The sequence below is a fragment of the Telopea speciosissima genome, chromosome 8, assembly GCF_018873765.1.
Source record: "Telopea speciosissima isolate NSW1024214 ecotype Mountain lineage chromosome 8, Tspe_v1, whole genome shotgun sequence".
Classification (NCBI taxonomy): Eukaryota; Viridiplantae; Streptophyta; class Magnoliopsida; order Proteales; family Proteaceae; genus Telopea; species Telopea speciosissima.
Genome location: NC_057923.1, coordinates 9,797,683 through 9,815,473, shown reverse-complemented (window position 1 = coordinate 9,815,473; position 17,791 = coordinate 9,797,683). Strand labels below are relative to the sequence as shown.

At 39.4% G+C, this 17,791-nt stretch overlaps 3 protein-coding genes across 3 annotated transcripts; 1 reads left to right on the top strand and 2 right to left on the bottom strand.

The window, feature by feature from the left end:
- Positions 1–1,825: 1,825 nt before the first annotated feature.
- Positions 1,826–2,953, bottom strand: LOC122672012 (metalloendoproteinase 5-MMP-like). Its single transcript, XM_043869521.1, has one exon. It carries the CDS (start codon positions 2,951–2,953, stop codon positions 1,826–1,828), a length of 1,128 nt encoding a protein of 375 aa, XP_043725456.1.
- A 7,809-nt stretch (positions 2,954–10,762) lies between these two features.
- Positions 10,763–11,075, top strand: LOC122672758. Its single transcript, XM_043870236.1, has one exon. It carries the CDS (start codon positions 10,794–10,796, stop codon positions 11,043–11,045), a length of 252 nt encoding a protein of 83 aa, XP_043726171.1. The 5' UTR covers positions 10,763–10,793; the 3' UTR covers positions 11,046–11,075.
- Positions 11,076–13,514: 2,439 nt separating this feature from the next.
- On the bottom strand, positions 13,515–17,056 carry LOC122670637 (protein NRT1/ PTR FAMILY 5.9-like). Its single transcript, XM_043867584.1, has 4 exons — positions 16,895–17,056; positions 16,546–16,763; positions 14,497–15,008; positions 13,515–14,361 (listed from the first exon to the last, which is right to left on the bottom strand). The coding sequence occupies exons 1-4, from the start codon at positions 16,947–16,949 to the stop codon at positions 13,563–13,565; spliced, it is 1,584 nt and encodes a 527-aa protein (XP_043723519.1). The 5' UTR covers positions 16,950–17,056; the 3' UTR covers positions 13,515–13,562.
- Positions 17,057–17,791: the final 735 nt, after the last annotated feature.

Here is a 17,791-nt window from a genome sequence, read left to right as displayed (position 1 = left end):
TCTCTTTTATTTTATTTTCAGATTATCTCGCACGTAACATATAACCCAAATGACATTAGTAGACTCGGAATTTAATCCGGTTCAGATATTGAGCAAAAAATAATATTTTATATATTTCAAAGTCTCGTTTCATCTCGACTTGACATGAGAGAGGAGAAATACCTACCTTCAAGGAACCCTACCCTTAGATTCCCATTCCTACTTGACATCCTTTTTCACTTCTAATGTGAGACTAAATGTCTAATAAAAAGCCTCTCTCAAAATTAACACCAAAAGTTAAAAAAAAAAACAAGTGGGTAAGAAAATACAAAATCAAAATTTCAAACCACAAAAGGTGTTTTGAAACTACTTTTAATAAAACATTTTCCCACAAAAATAGGACGAAATTGAATCAATGGAAAAAAATCATGGACGAGAACTTGTTTCGTTACCAAAGAGTGTCTCTATAATGTATAGACGAGTTTTTAAAACCAAAATAGACTCAAATCGATTTTGTATAGCCCTTGCTGTTATAGCTAGCTAGATATGCCCAAACTAAAAAATCTATATATCACTTGGTTTCTTAGTAATATTACTTTCTTTTATCATCCAAAAAATAAAAATAATAGACTCAAATTATAACATAAAGAGATATAACATGATTTATGGTGAATGTAGACATTGATTATAAAAAAACATTTTCACGAATTTTAATACTTTCAATTTTGGCTGTTTGTATGGAACTTAGGTCATACTTAACAAGGTGGTGGGACTTGGATCTTTATCCCCTCCAGTTTCCTGGCTGCCCCAATTCCCCCAGTGCCTCTAATAAGAGGGTGCAATGACCACCCTACCCCTGCTCTAACACTCTGTCCAGGTAGGATCCACCCCCCCTTTAGGTACTGGAGAACTGAGCCGAGCAAAGAACTAGAGGAGATAATTTTCCAATGAGACTTACCTTCGTTAGGACTGAGCATACCCACTATCTTCCGTGTTCTTTTAGACCAGCAACTATACAAGCTCCTATGTACGTTTCCGACCTCTGCTTCTCAAACTCAGGCTTAGAGATCCGATGGAACCTCTGTGATAGCATGAAACAAGGGAGAGAGAGAGAGAGAGAGATAGTTCCATTCCCACTCCAATATCGAATATGTTTTGCAAACATTATCTGGTTTGCGGCGAGGTGACAAGGATGGTCTACCGTCTACGTCAGTTCTTCAATTCTTACGTGGCAAGAGATTTGTGGTTATGTGTTTTGCACTTCTTTCTTGATGGCTTGGTCATATCTGGTGGATGTAGAAAACGTAATCTTCTTCTTTGCCAATTCCTCAATGCATATCAAAATATAATCAATGTGTTTTGGCAAATATCTCTATTCGCCATTCTATGTTCTTATGGTTGAAAAGAACTTTCGATTTAATGGTTTAGAGATCTCAAGGGATTGATTGGGATATTTTCAGACAAATTCTTTTCTTCTAATTTGTTCTACTTTTGGGTCCTTTTAGGTACCACTAATCTTAGTGAAGAATAACATATCACTATTCGCCACATATATATCAAATAATGAGAGGTTTTATATAGGAAACTCCCTAGTGAACATGGGAGTTCCAACATCTACCGATTCGTGTGTGTTGCAGGGTCGTGTACGAGCCCTGGGGAATTAGTCGGTCAAAGGCCGGATAGCCCAGTTGAAAAAAATAATAATAATAAAATAAAAATAGTTTCATAAAAAATAAATAAATACATAGATAAATCAAATAATGATACAATGCTGATGTAATATATCTCGCAACTCCTATTAAAAAAAAAAAAATCGGTATCACCAGCTCATGAGATATCATAGAATCTACAACAGCAAGCCAACGGAAGCAACGGTGCTGATTATCATCGTAAGCGTCCAATGCCAATCCATGATGCGGACCCCACCATCACTAGTTTCTTTCTGCGTATCGGACGGTGTTGATGAAGCATTGTAGTTTGGGTTGCTGCCGTAGAGTTCCTGAATACCCTGAATATCATCGGTTGCGAGTTCAGTTTTCCTCGTCCTCGCCGAGATAGACGGGTACATGATAGCTTCTTCCACCGAAGAATGCCCTAACCCAAGCACGTGTCCTATCTCATGCACCGCAACTGATTCCATATCAATGGCTACCGTCGATGTCGACGTGGTCACATCTCCGTCGATCACCCAATCTTCCGCACTGTCCAGATGGAATAATCCAGCCGTAGGAGAGAACGCGTGGGCCAATGTCCCCATTGACCCATCAAACGATTCTCCATCACCGTGGTCCCCACCGAAGAAACCAATCTTGATATCTGCAGCCAGGAAGGAATCTGTTTCCGTAAAAGTTAACGGCGTTACAGCTGCCCACCGTTGAAACGCACGGGAGAAAACAACCTTAGCGTTATCCTGTAACTGGTTACCGGGCCAGAAGCCGTAGGTGAGGTTTCGTTTATTTTCCGGCCATGTTGGGGTGTTTTCGAAGAAGGAATAGTGTGCGACGGTGTGGAGGTTCGAATGTGAAGGTTTGCCGGAATTCATGGTACTGGTGCCGTTCACGATATCGGCGTTGCCGCACCTGGGTCGGGCCATAAGCTGAACGGTGGTGTTATCGAGTTGACCGGTGGAGTTGAGATTGAAGTTTTTCTGGTATCGTTTGAGAGCAGATTCGAGGGTGTCGTCGAAGGTGTTTGTGAAATTGGAAGAAGAATTTGAGGAAGAATTGGATGGTGAGGAGATGTAACCGAATTGGTGAAGGTATTGCTTGAGATTGGATAAGCCGTCGACGTTGTCGCCTTTTTGATGTCCGGTGAAGTTGTGGAATGAGTCCCATGAGTTGCTGGGCTTGTTGTTATTGTTCTGATCATATAAGATTCGGTGGCCGGCGATGTATGTGGATAGAAGGCATAGATGAACCAGTGAAATTGCAGTGATTGCAGAGAGAAGTGAACCACGAGTGTGAAGTGACTTCATTTTCTTTAGTGGAGGATTACGAAAATTGAGGGAGGGGAGGGATGGTTCAGGTTCAGGTCGGACTCTCTGTTTAAGTATTTATGTAAGATGTTATTGCAGAGGGAAGAAGAATTCAAGGTGAGTTTCATTATTTTATACAAATTCTGGGGGAGTTGAAAAATCTTTGAGCAGATGACGTCCAGTTCTGGTCTTCTGGAAGTTGCAAATGCAATGGATGAAGATGTCAAACGTGAGGAACTCTTACGTTGGTTTTTGACTTGTTTCGGTTTTCTCTGGTTTGGTATTTTGACGAGAAGGTCTACCTACTCCGCGTTCCCAATTTTCAATTTTTCATACAGTTCGGTCCAAATTGCAGGCTAATACGACATTGGATAGATTAAAAGGGAACTAAGGCGGCATTAATTTGCCGCGTGGCTCATACCAAGGGTGTGCCGTCGCTCGCCGCCTCTTCTTTTTTTTTTTTTTTTTTTCTCTTTCTTTCTTTCATTGATGTTGCAGAAATTAACGGATCAGTCAAGGGTTATTGAATAGTGGAAGCTTCTGTTCTGTATTGGCTGAACAAATTGTCTTCTTTGGATGACGGGTTTCCTTTCCAGCACGGCCATTGCCAATTTGCAGGGGTTTCCTCTCCAGCACCACCATCCCCCAGAGCGATTGTAGTTCGTGAAGAATCTGATTCATCTAAACATGAGGGAACCAATTCGCCTTTTGCTTTTTGTTTTCTTTGATGGCTTCTTAAAATTTTCTCTTTTCCTCCGTCTCTGATCTCTCACCATAGCACCTCTCAAAGCTACAGGGAAACGTTCAGGGAGAGGCGAGTGAGAGCCCATTCGGAGGCTTGACGAGCCCAACTCTGATACTGATGAGCTATATACACTGCACAGTGTCAAGCCCTTCGAAGAGGCGACAGCTTGAAACTCCCGCATCAATTGCATCCTCAACGCCTTCGGCTACTCTAGGGGCCAACAGCTTGAAATTCCCCTGCTTTGCTCCCCCACACCCATTGAATGGATAGGATTTACTGCCCCTTCAATAGAAGGTGCGGGACCCACATCTGAAATGACCACCCCGCCCCTATTTTTCCTGTCGTTTAGTGGGGTTGGACGATCCAGCTCCCGCCACGGCTGGACATGAGCCAGGTCCTTGTTGGGTAGGTAGCACAAGCTCCAAAAGACAGCGTCAAGTTGTTTGATGCTCGAGTGAGGTTTGTTGGTGTATGTTTTTTGCTGAAGTTATTGGTTTGGTGGATGAGACAAAAACAGAGACTAACATCAAGTTGGAAATATGGAGATAAACTTTAGAATCAAAAGGTTTTAAGATAAATAAATGGGGTATATGGTGTGGAATTTTGGATATAGTAGGTCGAATAATGTGATGGTGATTATTTTAGGTATATGGGCTCAATCATAAATAAAAAATGTGATATAAAAGACGATGTTTCACAGAAAATTAAAATAGGATGGATGAAGTGGAGATCTGCATCTAGAGTGTTGTGTGATCGACGTACTTCTATAAAATGATAACCAAACGATTGGTTATGATGTATGATACAAAACTTTGGACATTTAAGAAGCATCATATAAATGAATTCAGTGTAATAAAGATGAACATGTTAAGATGGATACGTGACAAAACTAAGAATGATCATATTATAACTGATTTGGGAGTAATTTTGATACATGATAAGCTACGAGAAACTCGTTTGAGATGGCATGACCATGTTCAATGAAGGGATTTGAATGCTCCAATTTTGATGAGTGATTTGATTAAAAATAAAGGAACTAAAAGAGCAGGGAATAGAGCTGATTCGAGGACAAGATCTATGTTATGTAGCCGACTCCATTTAGTTACGATAAGGTTGAGTTTGTTGTATCAAAACTACACTTAGTACGAGATTTAAACGTTTAGATTTGAAAAAATACTAGACCAAAAAATGGCAATATACACATAAATTGTGGGACCAACTCATGTCTTATTAATTAACATCAATATTTGATGTATGAATCATAAACTTATAATAATATTACATTATTTTTAGAAATGAAAATTTAAGTTTTTTAATGTGTCGTTTTTTCACTTAAGAAACAGTAATGATGTTTAAAATGTGACACTTTTTTCATTTAAAAACCAAGAAACATGTTTAAAATTTTATTGTTTTGGGAAGGCTTTTATCTTAAAATTGGCATCAGTTAAAAAACAGCAAAAAATTATGGCCGAAAAAGGCATTTAAAAGCTCATTTTAACTAACTATGTTCCCACCCTACATATCCCCTACAAACAAATACAACCTAATGGTTTCAGAAAATCAAATTTGAAATGGTTTGACCCTAATTCTGATTAATGCTTATTTTTATAAACTATTTTGAGAAACGCCATGAATACTCTTTTATTTTCAAGTTTTGTCATTTTCTTCCTTTTAGTCAGTATACAATAACAACAAGACATCCTTATCCCAACTAAATTAGGTCAGCTACATGAATCTTTGTTGTCTAGTCAATTCGGTTCGAGGTCATACTTGATACTAGGTCTAAGTTATGTATATCTTTCCTCACCACTTCTCTTAAGGTCATTTTGGGTTTGCCTCTGGTTCTTTTGATTCCTTAAATATGAATCAAATCACTCCTTTGTATTGGAGTATGTAAAGGCCTCCGTTGAATATGGTCATGCCACCTCAAATGATTTTCTCTTAGCTTATCATGTATTAGAGCTACTCTCAAATCAACTCTAGTACGATCGCTCCTTATTTTACCCATCTTAGTTTTGCCACTCATCCATATCAACATCCTAATATCCACTACACTTAGTTTGTCTATATGATGTTTTTTAATTGACCAACATTCCGCACCATACATTATAGCAGGTAGTATAATTGTTGTATATTATTATTTTTTAGTTTTATAGGAATATGTCGATCACACAATGCTGCAGATGCACCTCTCCATTTCATCTCATACTCTATGGAACACCTTCCTTTATATTACCTTCTTTATTTTTTATTGAACTCAGATACCTAAAATAATCACTTTGTGGAATCTCCCTCTTGTTAATTTTCACTACCTCATTATCCATCCTAATGTAACCAAAGTTACACACCATATACTCCGTCTTCATTCTACTTATCAAAAAACATTTTGATTCCAAGATTGATCTCAAAAGATTTATTTGCATCGAATCAAACCATTTACACCAAAATCGAATTGTTTGACACCCTTACACTAGGGTCGCTAACCATATTAGGCATTGTTAAACCTAAGCTCTATTAATTAAAATCTATTGAATTTGGATCATTTATAGATCACGAATGACATAGTCTAGTGTAATTGTGCTTGTTAGTAGGGGGTCCGTTTGTTTCTAGGTAATTAATGAACATGTTACAGGGAAAGGAAGATTTTCAACAATTGTAACTTTCTCGCTCTGAAGTCCCTAAGGTCTCACCCTGTCTCCTACATCGGTCCTCTTAAATATCTAACACCATATATCATAGGGAGAATCCCTTGCTTCTGTGGTAACAAATACCATAAGATGATCAAGAGGAAGGATATTTTCAAATTCGTTAATATGAGGTGGGAGTTTGTTGATGAGATAAGAGTCTCATCTAATTATAGTCACATAGCTAGGCAATGTATATTCTTCCATCCCACTGGTGAAAGAAAACTTTTCCCTAGTTCAACATTATACATTAAAAAGCTCCAACTTTTCCCTAGTTCAACATTATACATTAAAAAACTCCACCTCCCATAAGGGATTACATGGACCGGGCCTGAACCATACATATGTTAGATTTGATATAACTTCGGCCCGATTTTCTGTCCAAAATAATTCTCTCTTTTTATATTTTTCCTAAGCATAAACATTGATACCTTCAATTATTTAAGTTAGGGAGAAAGGGGTGTCAAAACGAAATTGAAACTCTTTATTGAAATCAAATCGAACCATTTAATCCTGAACTGGTAAATCGCTTAATGATTGGTTCAGTTTTAGTTTTAAAATGAAACCATTAAATAAACGATTCGGTTCTAGTTTGAACCGTTAATAGACAGTTTCAAACCATGTAAAACGGTTAAACTGAACATGAACCAAATTGCTTAAGGAGCATTTATGAATCTATTACCTCTTCCTTTCGTCTTCATCTTGCCTTGGTATTCTAGAGTCACAAAACTGAGACCAAAACTGTTAAAGACATTTATGAACCTATTACCTCAAATTGGCAGAAAAACTGAAATCGAAAACATTTTAAACCATGAAACTGAAATCATTTACAAACTGAGAAATCGAAACTGTCTAATAAATGGTATTTGTTTCACAAACTGTAACTGTTTAATAAACGGTTTGGTTTATACCTTCTACTCTATGAATTGATATGAATTTAACCATTTAAGACAAAACTGCGTTCTTTCGTAAATAGACAAAAACTGCATTCTTTCCTAAATAGGCATTATTTAACACCCTAAATGTAAATAGAGAATCTCTTCATCCAAGGTGATATAACCCCATGATTGGACTTCTAGATAGGTAGTTCCATCACTGAACCCTCATCCCTATTGTCCCTATTGTACTTGGTGGACAATGCCTTTCCCAATCCAATCCAAGGGCTAGATGAAATGGCTTAAGAGGTTCTCTCTTCATTGTGGATAAAGAGAAACTTGGTTCTAAGTTTTCCTAAACCCATGGTGAAGAGGAATCCCTTTAACCAATGGGCATCATTGCACTTGGATGGGACTCTGGGAATAATGAAGGGGCATTTGGGACCTTCAAAATGTAGGAGCAGGTAGTTGTGACGGTAGGTTCTTGGGGAAGAGTTTACATTGGGTAAGGAATACTTTCTCCTTTGGTTCCCTTCCTTTTATAGGAAAATGTTGTACACACTAAGGGTGTCAATTGGTCGGGTCCCCCCACCACCGGCTCTGCACTGTTACTACATCATTCAGTTAATCGAGTCTCATAGGCTAGTCATAGACATGTTTATATTTGTTATGTTGGTTATTGGCTCATAATTAAGGTCAAGTTAATACAGGGTTGGGGACTTCACCAGGGCAGAGTGTTTGGGCAGGGGTAGGGTGGTCACTCCAGCCCCCCTTGTTAGAGGAACTAGGGAACTGGGCCGGGCAAGGACCTAGAGGTGATAAAGATCCCGCTAATTCAGGGGCTACAAGACCAGGTGAGATCTCTTACCCAGAAACAAAATAGTGCTAGAGTTTTGTTTCGGTGTTTCATAGTGTACAATGAGTGTATTATATGCTCTATAAGATTGGCATCTAAAACATGATTATTTTAATAGAATTTATTTTCAATTCTTTTCCTTCGACAATCAAACACCAAGATTTTTTTTTCTTCCTTTTCTCTTCCTTTTCTTTTTCGAGAAAGTTCTTTGTGGTTAAAATGACCGCCCCCAAGAAAGGCCGAAATCCCGCCCCCTTGTGATGCCAACACTGTGCTCTCATTGGCCTCCATGTCCAGGCAGGGCCACACTCGTAACAAAAAATGACCTTTTCTTTTTTCTTATCCATTTCTATCCAACCAAATACAGCCAGAGTTTAGTTGTAAAGTTCAATGTCGTATGATCTATAGCATCAACCACCCATTTTCCATATTTTATTTTGCTAGTGATGAAAATTGGAAGGAAAGAAAATTTTGTACCTTCCAATTAGAAAATGGGAATTGGATACTCAACTGGTAGGGCTCCAATAGGGTCGGATTGGACCGGGCTTTATAAAACCTTAGCCCAACCCTAAGACCCCTTAATTGGGCCTAGGCCCAACCCGACCTTAACACAAGGTTTGAAAAATCCAACCTTGACTCGCTCTCAATGTTGGACCCGATTGACCCTCCTGATCATGAAAATGGGTAAGAGAGATGCATGGACTGGACTGGGGACAGCGAAAAAATTATCAATTTTTATATAAAATAACACTATAAAAAATGTTTGGGATGCAGTTTTCTATACAGGAGTGTGGCCTACGCCAGCACTCCCATGTGTCTATCTTTCTCTTCTTTAAAACAAGAGGACGAAGGTATCTTTTTCACATGAGAAGAGAGAGATAGACTCATGGGAGTACTGACGTAGGCCACACTCCGGACAGAGAACTTTTTTCCAAAATGTCTATATCACTTACTGTAAGCATTGACGTGGGCTAAGAGTGTACGTAATCTTGTTAATTGTAAAATGTTATTTGGAGACGATGACGTAAGTGGAGAGTAAATACACGGACTAAATACACCTTATCCGTGCCGTAAACGCGTGCAGTCGTGTAAAACCTCTCTCTCTCTTTCTCTGAGATCATTCTAGAATTAAAAAAGAGGTAGAGATCCTTCTAGAATTAAAAAAAGACGAGTGAGTGCAACCCAAGCAAACAACTCGGAATCTTCTTAATTTCCTCTCTGTCACAACTCACAAGTTATGGTCCTTAAAGACGGTGTTGTTTCTTTATTCTATTCCTATTACTATTTTAGGGCATTTTGTCTTATAATCTCGTTTTGTGAAAGTTCTTATATAAAAGGTCAAAAAAAGTCTTCTGACCACACTCAGAGCCACAAATCAGATCGTTTCATACTGTGTAAAATTATGCTCACCCCTCCCATGCTTGATGCTTTAGATACCAAATAAGTAAATAACAAACAAACATGAAACATGTGTTGCAGTTGTGGTTTCCTATTGTATCATATAGTGGGTAATGACGTATTGTGATACCTATCTTCCTCCCCCTACCCTTTTTATCCTTTTATTAATCTGACCTTGAAATGTATTGCAACAAGCAAGGTCGGGTTGAATCGGGTTTTTTAAAATTCTAATCTAATCCTGAGTTGCCTTAGCTGATCCAGATCAGACCCGACCTTGATTCATGGCTTGAAAAAACAATCCAACCCTTACCCGCCTTCAAGGCTAGGTTAGGCTGATCCTAATTGGTCCTAACCATGGGGAGGGGAAGGGAGATGGAAGGGCTGAGCCAAAGCGAGGGAGAAGAGGGAGAAGAAGGAGAAGAAAGAACAGGAGGAGGAAGAAAAAGAAAGCAAAAGAAGACAAGAGTCGGGTTAGGCCGAATCAGACTCAGTTAAGCTAGGTCTCAACTTGACTTGGCCCGGCTCTGATCAACCCTTAGGGCTAGGGTATCTCAACCCAGACCCTGTTCAAATTCGGGGCAGGCCAAAATGAGCTCAGGTTGATAGGACCAAACTTGCACCCCTATTCAGAACCATCAGAATTTAATGGTGATGTTCTGATTTCCTTCATGTAACTTGTTCCCAAAATTGGGACGAAATTTTGCTACTACCCAAGTTTTAGGTATGTTTTTGCTACCCGGTTCATAGCCAAAGAATGGAATCAAAAAATGTATTTTAGAAAACACTATAACCTAAGAGGACATTTGTGAATCATCAGGGGAAATGAATTATTCAATCCCTTTAGCTACAAGCCTAGGCAACAAAGAACATTCCTACAACCTGGGTAACAACCAAAAACTCTTCCCAAAACTATACCCAGAAAAGGAAAAATTAAAAAAGGTAAGATGAATTAATTAATGAACTATGGGTACTTTAGTCTTTTTAGTATGATGGATAAACTTTTGACTTCTAACATGGACAACACCGTGGGCGTGCGTGACTCCAAATGTTCCTTTTCCAAAACCCACCTGTTGTATGCCGTATCACACCACTGGATCTGTCGTTGCTAATGCCTATATGGCTATATATATATCATGCCTTCGCTGCATTCCTTCAATTACTTCAAAAGAGTTTATTTCCTTCATTACCATCAACGAACCCACACCAAAACAAACCAAATCACCCTCTGCCGCGCGCCTTATTAATTCTTCTTGAATCCTAATCTTCCAGTACTTTGCTGCAAATGGATAGAAGCAGATCGTCTGGGGCATCATGGGCGGATCAATGGGACTACAACGCTCCAGCATATCAATCCAGTAACACCAGTAACGGTAGTGGTGGTATGAGCTCCAATAAGTACGGTAAGAAGGTCGGAGAAGGGTTGGAGAAAACAAAAGCCGTCGCTTCTACGGGTTTCAGGAAAGTCAAGGCAGGTACCTCTGTTGGCTTCCATTGGATCAAAGACAAGTACCAGAAAACCACCCAGAAGAACTAATAATTGATCTTTTTACTTGTAAGATTGATGATGATCGATTTACTGATTTACACCAGCCACCCACCCATGGATCCATCTCTCTCTCTCTCTTTCTCTTTCTCTTTCTCTGTCTCCCCTCCTTTTTGGTTGGTTTCTTTCTCTTTTCTTTTCAGGTACTCGATCGCTTGTTTCGTAGAGTTTATATGTATAGTTCATGTACTTAATTGATTCGTTATACATACTTGTTTTTCTTTTGAATTATGGTTTTGTTCTTGACTTCTTGATGGAGGAGGGCAAAGTTAAGTACTTGATCGATATGTCAAAAGTTTCAGAACTGTTGAAACGTGTTAAATCACAATTCGGTTCTCTTCCAGCTGTGACAGGAGCTAGAGAATCCAACCCAGCAAAACAAAGGGTGTTTGGGTCACTTCATTGGTGGATCTCTCTATGAAATGACCAAAACATCTTATGTTTGTATTGAGTTGGATCTACTAGTCCCCTGCCACGGTTAGAGGAGAATCAGCTCGGTTAAATCAAACCCTTTAACCTATCTCATACAAGGTTGATCCAATCTAACGCTCATACACTAGAATAGGCCCATTAGACACATAATTAAACAAACAATAATGTTCTAAATTCAAGAACATTCGTGAAAGGTTGTTTAATGTGAAACCCTTTAAGCACCCCTTCGTCTTTCCACCTTCCTTCTAAGAAATCGACTCAAGAACACATCTGACATCATCGCCTGCGTCAGCTTGTGTGGGTCTGATACTATTTTTTGTCTCTTACAGAGTTAGGCCACGCCTATGTCTTTTTAGAAGCTTCACGCATACGATTCTTCGTGGAAGTTGTTAATTCGTGAATCATGATTGTGTGGTAGAGCATTGGTCATAACTCTCATACGTATTTAGGTAATTAAATATGTTTGTGGTCATTACGTATTTAGCTAATCAAGTTCACTGTTAATTATCTGTCGCATTATTGCCATTACACGGTGATGGGGTATTTCCGTATTTGTGAAAACAATAGGGACAGGTGATTGCCTCTCACATAGTCACATGTATTTGTTCTGCACCTAATGTCGAGTTAGTCAGGCTATAAATGGATAAACGACTAATCGGGCAATCACTTTCTGCTTACCACCAAACACCAAGAACAACCCAATACTAATCGGTCTATGGGCCTGACATTAGGCTTTTTACTAATCGAGTGATCCAGTTTCGAGCTTTAACCAATCGATTCCATTGTAGTCTACCGATGTGGCCATCTTTTGGCACACTAGCTACCTTAGGTCCACAATTAGGGATGTAAATGGATATTCGAAAATCTGAATTTGATTCGCATCTATATTAATTTAGGGGTATCTATATCCATTTAGGGATATCCAGAAAAATATTCGAATAATCTAAAAAAAATTTATCGGATCCAAATAGAAATCCAACTAATAATATGAAATTAAATAGCTAATGATCTTGAGAGTTTTTGAAGATTCAACAAGTTCTAAGGAATGAGGAAATGAGAATCATGAGACTACGACAACTTAGAGACATGGATTGAGAATAATCGTATTTGTTGGAGGAGGAAGGTCTAGGTTACACAAGTCAGGGATGTAAACGGATAGTCAAAAATCCGAATTCGATTTGCATCCATCTCTGTTTAGAGATATTTGCATTCGATCATGAAATATCCGGATCCATATTCGATCCGTTTACATCTCTATTTGCAATAGAATTCTTCATGGGGAAGGCTCATCTGTTATAGATAATAAATGTGACGGAAAGATTGCATTCTTCCTAAATCCTAATTCTACTTTTTAATGTTCACATTTTCAAGATCCATGTGTGGGTAGGGAGTTTAATTGGGCTGGGCCTGGGTTTGCAACCTAGCGCCCCAGCGATCAACCCAGGACCCAACTGAGATTGGTCTAGGATTTTGCAGTCTTGGTCTGACACTAATGGCCTCAAGGCGGGCCAGAGTTTGGCTCTGTTTTAGTTATTTTTACATAAAATGGGAAAACATTAACCTAAATATTTATAGGGGAAGGGTTCCCCATGCTACCGGCGAGAAGGAGGAATCTACTACGCCACACCAATCGTAGTGCACCAAACAGTTTCATCAATTGTGATCCCACAAAGGTCAGAAATATGTTCTAGACCCAGAATTTATTCCGAGAATACAAACCAAATACAACCCCTAAGTCCCTTAGGATTCTCCTTAGTCTCGAGGCCTTAGCAGACCTTGCATTACAGAGTCTGGATCAGCTCCCGGACATGGAGAGTAACAACTCTTCACGTACGGTACCACGGCTTCGTGACAACACATTTCTTTGTTTCTTCCACAAATACCCCCTCTAAATACAGCAACGAGGGTTGATCATAGGGCTAATAGGCTAGTTAGCCAAACCATATAAAATCTTGCATTGCATTGCATACTAGTGACTATTTTTTTGGGTTTCTGGTTTTATATGCATAAATGTCGCAGTCAAAAACAAGAAGAAGCTTATTTACAATTTCCAGTGGCAGAAGTATTCATACCACTCTAGTATTTACATAAACACACAAACACTAGCAAGCTCAAGGTGCTTAACAAGGCTAGAAGCCAGTAGTAGTTATCTAATCTGGCTTCACTTAGGTCATCCGAGAACCAACTTTTTTTTTGTGTGCTTGCACTTGTGGCAATCTCAATGACAGAGATTAGAAGGGCACTAAGAAAGCTGCCTACACCAAAAACACTCAGATACAGAGCTATGCCCATGGTTCTCATTCTACTAGGCATTTGGGTATAAAAGAACTCTTGCATTCCAACGACTGTAAAGACATCTGAGATGCCAAGGAAAATATACTGAGGTAGCAACCAGAAGATACTCATTGGCAATGTTGATGATTGTGATTCAAGAAACCCAGATCTACTAATCTTCAATCTCTTTGTTTCAACAATTGCAGCTATAGCCATGGCAGCAATTGACAGAACCATCCCAATTCCCATTCTTTGCATCACATTGATCCCTTTGTTGGTTTTTGTGATAATCTGTATAAAGGGTATGATCCCTTTGTCATATAAAGGCATTAGAAGTACTATTGAGATTGTAATAGCACTCTGTAGTGTTGCAGGAGGGATAACAAAGCTGTTTCCAATGTTCCTCTTCATGGTCATTCCCTGTTTAGTGAAGAAGGTGGCTGGTTGTTGGAAGACAACCGCAAACATTAGAAGTGTGATCCATATGGGCAAGAGCCTCAATAGCAGTTTCACATCAAAAGTAACAATCTCATTGTTGGGATTCTCATCCATTGTTTTGGAGCTATCAAAATCTTGGTCACAAAGTGGCCTCTCTTGTAGCCTAGAAACAAGCAAGTTTTGCATTAGGTTCTCCCTTTAATAACACTGAAAACAAGCTAAAAACAAGATTAACTAGCATGAGAGATTGATCTCCCATTTGCTTGCCCACAAAGAGAGGAAGAAGCAGAGAACTTACTCAAGCTCAGCCATGTCAGATTCCTTCTCTGGCAAAGTGATTCTGCTATTCATCACTTTTGATACAGTTTCTTTGATGGCTTGAATAATCTCTTCTATGGGCTTATTCTCACCCTTGGCCTGCTTATGGGTGTAGGATCTAGTCCCACATGAGAAACACACAATAGAAGCAACCATTGCTATTGTAGGGATAGCAAATCCCAATCCCCAACCAAAAGAATCTTGAATATAGGACATAAGAGAAACACCCAATAAGCTGCCTGTACAAATACTGAAATATGACCACTGGAAAAATGAACTTTTCTTCTTTGTGTTCTGGTCATCTTTGGTACAAGGCAACTCGTCATCACATTCAAGTTGATCTGCTGCGAAGGCTTGCAAGCAAGGGTTGTATCCTCCTTGACCTATGGAAATCAAATAAAGTGACCAAAAGAGAGACACTGAAGAGCTGGTTTTGCTTGAAGGTGGTATCCATGCCCTTAGCAGAGCTGTTAATGTCAATGCTGCAAGCCCCTTAAGGAATACAAGGAATGAAAGTTAGTGTTCCATTCCATGACCGCACAATTCAAAATTTATAATCTTTTAGCATCAATTGCAAGTGCATAGTGCATGAGGCTATCCGCCACTTTAGGGTTGGGGACTTTAGGGTTGGGGGAGGGTCATAATGTACACAGCCTTACTCCAGCTTCACAGAGGTTGTTTCCCAACTTGAATATGCAACCACTAGGTTGTAATGGAGTAACCTTCCCTTTTCTACTTATGGAAGGTAAATTGGCTGTCCATGGGTAGGCTAGTCAGATGTTATCTAGTACCTTGAAGTTGTAAGGCCAGGCTTGGACCTGCTTAAGAATCACTGACTAGATGTGCCGATTTCATCATAGGTCAAGCCCGATTTACAGTTTATACAAGATGGGGAGGACAGATTAATGAGCCCGGATCACCTACCCGTGCCTGTAGGGTTCACATATGGTTAAGTGATGACATGTGTCCCATCTGCTACCATTAAAGTGCATCAAGGGATGTGATTGGATCACCTACCCATATATGTAAGCTTTATGTACGGTTAAATGATGACATATGTACTTATTTTCATAAATGCCCCTCTATGCACTCTTGATGACAATAGATGTGACAAATGTCATCACCTAACTTAAGTGACCTACTACTTTCTTGGGCTGGAATTAGTAGGCCTAAGATGAGTTGGGCTGCTTGGCTGTGTTGGGCTTGGGTTTGGGCCATCATGAAGAGCAAGGAAAACAACGCGAGCTTGGAGCCAAACTAGTAAGAAACAGCACTTTGTGACCATCGTCAAATGAATGTTTTATTGCTAATGAAGATAGGATATATAAGGACCGAGTTTCCCTCCATCCACGGTAAATGCGGAAGAGGGCGAGAATAGGAATCGGGAGGGTATTTTGGAATATACTAAAACCCTAGGAGGGGTTTGTGAACCCTAGGATGGAGGGTGAATCGTCCTCTATAGGTAGAGGAAAACTTTGTCCAAGAAAAAAGAGTAGATTTCTATGTAAAAAGAAAAAAGGCTAATCAAAACCCTAATATAAGAAAACTAAAATTTATGTCAAGGAAAGGATCTAACAAAAATAAAGAATAAATACAATGAAAGAAAGCTATATAAAAATCAGGCAAACTTATAGCAGTTCCCTTCATACAATTATTGGAACCCTTTAGATTGTAAAAATCAGGCAAACTTATAGCAGTTCCCTTCATACAATTATTGGAACCCTTTAGGTTGTAACAGATGAATGGTGTTAATTGACCATGAATGCCAAGCTTCAAGTACCTAATGAAGATTGAGGGTGTACCCAGTGCACGAGGCTCCTGCCACTGCGTGGTTTGGGAAGGGTCATAATGTACGCAGCCTTACCCCTGCATGCAGAGAGGCTGTTTCCAGACTCGAACAGTGGTCACAATGGAGCAACCTTTACCTTTGCACCAAGGCCCACCCTCAAGTACCCTATGAAGATTATGATCTATATAAACAAATTAAAAAACGGCAGCATACAAATGAGTTTTGAGTCAAGAAACTCACAACAACATAAAGGAAAGAGGAAGCCAAGATGGTGGAGTAGCGATCCCAATATGAATCAGCAACAAGAGCTCCTAATAGGGAGAGAATGGATGTCACTCCACACCAGTTGTTCACAGTTTTGGCCGCCGAGGAGTTACTCATTTTTACAACATCAGTCAGATAAGTAATGAGGTTGGAAGCCACTCCCTTGAATGCAAACCTCTCCACACCAGCTATCACTGTAACATAAACCAACCAGGCAAATTAGGGTCAATTGGTGCTCAGGATAAGCTTTCCATATCCATTTCATAACTATAATCAAAAGAAGATGAGGAGAGAGACAAGACTATAGAGTGCATATATGGATTACCTATAAGGAGAATACATGATTTGCCCAGTCCTTTTGATCTACTTCCTTCATCCATGGTACAAAGGAATGAACTTCCAAGTGTGAAAAGGAAGAGATAAGGAACCAAACAAGTGCTCAAACATGAAACCCAATATCAAGAAAATCCCCTGATTCTCTAAACCTTCTCTTGTAGTTTGTAACTCCCATAACACATTTACCCATTTCTTTAATCCTCTTCTTTTGGTGGTCTTTTCGGATACTTTTCTGTTTAAATTGGTTTGACCACTTTAGCTCCCATTGAGAAACATCACAGGCATTTTCTTTTACTAGTCGGTTCAAATCTCTTTAGAAGCTGAATCACCTGCTTTCAGTTTCATTGGTGGTGTCGACACTCCACCTTATGTGGGAGCACTAATGTCGACATGCAGTGAATCCCATATACGTTTGTGACTTTTCATCCAACTTTCCTTCTGCGTTTTGCAAAACTTCCTTTGATGATGATGACATCTGGCATTTCTGTATAGGAGATAGGCACACACCAAGTGTTTGATGAAAATCCTTTGAAGTACTTTGAAAAGATAAGAGAAGGAAATCGTGATACGGAACCTCCTTCCTAGGGTGGTAGATAACAAGTATTCCGAAACCGTTGGTTATCGAAGTACTAAACTGAAACTGAACCTGTAAACATGCGTTACGTTAGGAGTCAGGTTTCCCATAAATGTGAGAGTCCGTTCAGGAAAAGTTCTTTTTCTTGTGCTCTAATCACTTATCCAGATAAAAAGTAACTACCCAAAAAGGGTCATCAAGAGGGGTTGGAGGGAGATAGAGAGAACACTGTGTGTGGTGGTTTGCTGAGACAAGAGAGCAATAGAACAAAGGTGCTATATGGTGGTTTGCTGAGAAGGAATTCAACTTAGG